Genomic DNA, 4,555 nt, shown 5'->3' with positions numbered 1-4,555 from the left:
TTGCACAATTCTGTAATGGAAACGTACCTAGTGAAAGGGTTTAAGGGGGAAAAACAACAACTTGTAATAAAATGTTTAACGGCAATTAAACAGTAGCTGCATTTCCTTTACCTATTAAATTGCGCAAATTGAAATTGCAAATTGCAAATAAGCCTAATGGAAATGCTTCAATTGCCCAAAAACTCCCATATATCCAATCTCCCATATAGGGCGGCTCTAGGGTGGTTGTGTACACAAACTGCCAATATTGTTCAAACAACATGTAAAAAGTGAGTTTTGCATCCGATAACCCCTTTAAGTCAAAAGAAACCCCTTTAAGTCATAACATCAGTTCAACCTTAAGCTTTTTTAAATAGTATCAAATGCTGACAGACATACAGTTCCAAAGAAACCAATACTGAGAACAAAAAAACAAGTCTGGCCAGTATTTACTTTCAATGAATTTCATGCGAGTAGATAGAGTTTGATTCTGGTCTAGCTGGTGGATCCACAAATCTAAAAACTTAAGTGATTTTCTTTTAATGAATCTTAATATAAAACGTGGTAATTAAGAACTTCCACGAGCACAGCTACATTTATCATTTTTGACCATTTGAACAAGAAAATTGTTAACAGGAATACTTAAAGACATAGTTCACTCAGAAAAACATGAAAACTCATCATTTACTCACCCTTGTGTAATTATTAGATTATAAAAAGGTAAGAAAGTGATGGTTCTTTAAAGAACCTTTGACTGAATGGCTCTTTGCGGAACCAGAAATGTTTTTATTTGGCATTGCTTGAAGAACTCTTCAAAGCACCTTTATTTTTAAGACTGTAGATGATTGTCTCAAAAACTGCGTTTTGTGAAGAAAGTCATCATACAGGTTTAGAACAACACAAAAATGAATAACTGATAAAATAATTTTACAATCCTTCTAATTTCTTAAAAAGAACAACATATTTTCTAGACTCTCCATTAAAATGGGCAAGTATGTGTAATCTAATATCTGTGGTTCTTATTAAACTGTATTTGTTTAACTTTCATTTTCTCATGACCCTCCCCCTTTGATGAACTATAAAATGAGCACTGAAAAGGCATTTCTTTCACACCTCCGGATCAGAGATGGATCTGCAAATCTCAGTTTTTCTTCTGTTTGTTCTTTTCACTGCAGGTAAATACAAACAGCTTGAATTTGTAATCAAATACATATCATTAATGTCTCTCTCACAGTCTCTCTCTTTTATTATTAAAGGACACTCGCTCAACTGTAATCAGTGTCCAGGTGTGTCAAACCCTTGTGACCAGATACCGTGTCCTGATGGGCTTTCCAACTGCTTTGCTGCGACGGCATATGCTGGTAAGTTCAGTATAGTGTGATGGATTGAAATATACTATTGCAATTGACTGATGGAGATGCTGCTCAACTCATTAGAGTAAATGTAGGCCTGAATAATGCGTTAATGCAATAATGCGTTACTTACACACTATTGTGCTGTTTAAATACTGTGCAGTTGCTTTGACACAATCTGTATTGTTAAAAGCGCTATATAAATAAAGGTGACTTGACTTGACTTGAATAAGCTTGTCATAGAGTCGATACATTATGGAACCATTCTACTTTGTCAGATTTATAAATCATTGTTTAAATAATAAATGTATTATTGGTGTTTTTTAGGTGCATTAGGTTTCAGTAGCTCTTTAGTAACGGTTAAAGGTTGTGCTCCGGCGACCTGTCCAAGTGGGTCCATCAACCTCGGCAATATAAAATTGTCTGCTTACTGCTGTGGCACAGATCTGTGTAACGACAAAGATTCTCCAGGTAATGTACTTTACTGTCAACAGTACTGTGTCTGTTTACAAGAAAAATAATTTAAAAAATAATATACTCACCCTTGTGTTGTTCCACATCTGTAAGGAATAGTTCATAAAATTAAACAATTATTTTTTATTTAAACAATAATTTACTTGCTCTCATGTTGTTGCAAAAAATTTTAAAAAATAAATCAATTAAAATAATTAAAAAAATAATAATAGACTTGCCCTCATGTTGTTCCAAATCTTTATGTGATAGTTCCTAAAAAATATAAATAAATGAAAATTATTTTTAAAAATTATTTACTCGCCCTTAAGTTGTTCCAAATCTGTATGGGATGGTTCACACACACACACACACACACACACACACACACACACACACACACACACACACACACACACACAAAGTTAAAAAAAAATTTACTTGCCCTCATGTTGTTCCAAATCTTTATGGGATAGTTCCTAAAAATTTATAAATAAATTAAAATAATTAAAATAATAATAATTTACTCGCCCACATGTTGTTCTAAATCTGTATGGGATAGTTCACAAAAACATTTTTATTAATTAATTAATTTTAATAATTTTAAAAATAATTGATTCATCCTCATGTTGTTCCAAATCTGTATGGGATCGTTCCCAAAAAAAAATTTATTAATTAATTTTAATAATTTAAAAAATAATTTATTCATCCTCATGTTGTTCAAAATCAGTATCGGATACTTCACAAAAATAAATGAATAAATAAATAAAATACATTTTAAAAACAATTTAAATATTTACTCGCCCTCATGTTCCAAATCTGTATGGGATAGTTTCTAAATAATAATATTAATAAAAATAAATAAGTGATTTTTAATGAATTTTAAATGATTTACATGACCTTATGTTGCTCCAAATCTGTATGGGATAGTTCACAAAATAAATTAAAATAATAATAATAATAATAATAATAATAATGTATTATTATTATTATTATTATTATTATTATATTTTATTTATATTTTTAAATAATAATAATAATAATAATAATAATAATAAATAAATAAAATAAATGAAAATATTTTTTTAAATAATTTACTCGCCCTCATTTTATTCCAAATCTGAATGGGATATTTCCTAAAAAAATAATAATAATAATAGCAATAATAAATAAATGAAAAAATTTAAAAAAAAATTATTTACTTGCCCTTATGTTGTTCTGTATGGGATAGTTCACAAAATAATAAAAACAATTTTAAAAATCATTGATTTTCAAGTGGGGATTGTGACATCAGACTTAAAGGAAAGCTCTTTTACAGGTCGATTGTGAAATACTTTTTTTGACACAATGAAAATCTCTGATGTGTGCACAATAAGATGAAGACCACGTAAAGAAAGAACATCTATTCTTTCCTCCTGTAGATCCTATTTTTAACACTCCCAATGGAAAGATGTGTTACACTTGTGATGGACAAAGCTGTTCAAGCATAATGACCTGTTCAGGAAATGAAGACCAATGCTTTAATGCAACAGGTGAGAATCTGGTAAAATAAGATGAGCAAAGACTTTTTTTTAATCTCTTCTATGCTTAGACATTCGATAGAGCTGAAATACAATCTTAGACTGACTCCACCTTTGTTTTCTTTTCATCAGCGAGTTTCGGAGGCCAGACAGTGGGTGTAAAAGGCTGTGTCTCCAAAGCCATTTGTGATGCCACTTCTTTGATTCCTAATGTCGAGGGCGTCTCGTGTTGTTCAGGGAACCTGTGCAACGGTGCTAAGAGCGTCACTCAGAGCTTCCTGTTCCTCTGCTGTTCTCTGATCTCCTTCATCCTGCTGCACTGAATGTAGATCTTCACATTCTACAGCTGCAGCAAACACACAATTTTAATCTTGAAATATATAGCTCCTACTTTTCTTATATACTATATATATACTTTTTTTGTTATATATCTGTCATATTCAAGCTGTTGGAATATAGATATTGTAATTGGTGTTACATATATGTCATTTATTTCCTGCATATAAGCTCTAGGGGGCAGTGAGTGAAGAATAAGTTTGTGGAGGCTGGTGATGAACTGAAAAATATATGCATTTATGAAATAAAATATTGTATAACCTATACACTTGTTACTGGGTTCATTTATAATAATGCTTACAATATAAGCATAAAACATGATATCTGTATTATTAGCATTTATAATATACACTACCAGTCAAAAGTTTTGAACAGTAAGAGTTTTTAAAGGTTTTTAAAGAAGTCTTCAGTGTCACAAGATCCTTCTGATCATTCTAATATGCTGATTTGCTGTTCAAGAAACATTTTATTTTATTATCTATACTTAGAAAGGTTGAGTAAATTTTTTCAGGATGCTTTGATGAATAGAAAGATCCACAGATCTGAATTTAAAATAAAAAGCTTTTGTAGCATTGTAACAAAAAGCTTTTAGCAAGGAATAATCGACTTCAAGATAATAATAATCCTAACTGTTTTTGAACAGCGAATCAGAATATTGGAATGATTTCTGAAGGATCATGTGACTGTAGTAATGATGAGTAATGATGCTAAAAATTCAGCTTTGATATCACAGGAATAAATTACATTTTATCCACTGCCATTATATGACTGCACCGGTTTGAGTAAAAAATCTTTGTTTGTGTTCTGCTGAAGAAACAAAGTCACCTACATCTTGGATGCCCTGGGGGTAAGCAGATAAACTTATGAACTATGCCTTTAAGATCAGTGTCATTGTTTACATTCAGTGCCGCTAATATG

General features: G+C 31.0%; 1 protein-coding gene across 1 annotated transcript; it reads left to right on the top strand.

Moving 5' to 3' along the window:
- Positions 1–1,105: 1,105 nt before the first annotated feature.
- Positions 1,106–3,624, top strand: LOC141292306 (urokinase plasminogen activator surface receptor-like). Its single transcript, XM_073824311.1, has 5 exons — positions 1,106–1,154; positions 1,236–1,340; positions 1,659–1,802; positions 3,203–3,313; positions 3,434–3,624. Exons 1-5 carry the CDS (start codon positions 1,106–1,108, stop codon positions 3,622–3,624), a joined length of 600 nt encoding a protein of 199 aa, XP_073680412.1.
- The last annotated feature ends 931 nt before the right edge of the window (positions 3,625–4,555 follow it).

Source organism: Garra rufa, chromosome 19 (assembly GCF_049309525.1).
Source record: "Garra rufa chromosome 19, GarRuf1.0, whole genome shotgun sequence".
NCBI classification, from domain to species: Eukaryota; Metazoa; Chordata; class Actinopteri; order Cypriniformes; family Cyprinidae; genus Garra; species Garra rufa.
The sequence above is the reverse complement of the archived record's forward strand: the minus strand, read 5'-3'. Positions and strand labels throughout refer to the sequence as shown.

Coding starts and splice junctions, on each gene's coding strand:
- LOC141292306 (XM_073824311.1), top strand. CDS start 1,106: ATGGATCTGCAAATCTCAGTTTTTCTTCTGTTTGTTCTTTTCACTGCA. Junction 1,803..3,202: donor TAACGACAAAGATTCTCCAG/GTAATGTACTTT, acceptor TTCCTCCTGTAG/ATCCTATTTTTAACACTCCC. Junction 3,314..3,433: donor CCAATGCTTTAATGCAACAG/GTGAGAATCTGG, acceptor TCTTTTCATCAG/CGAGTTTCGGAGGCCAGACA.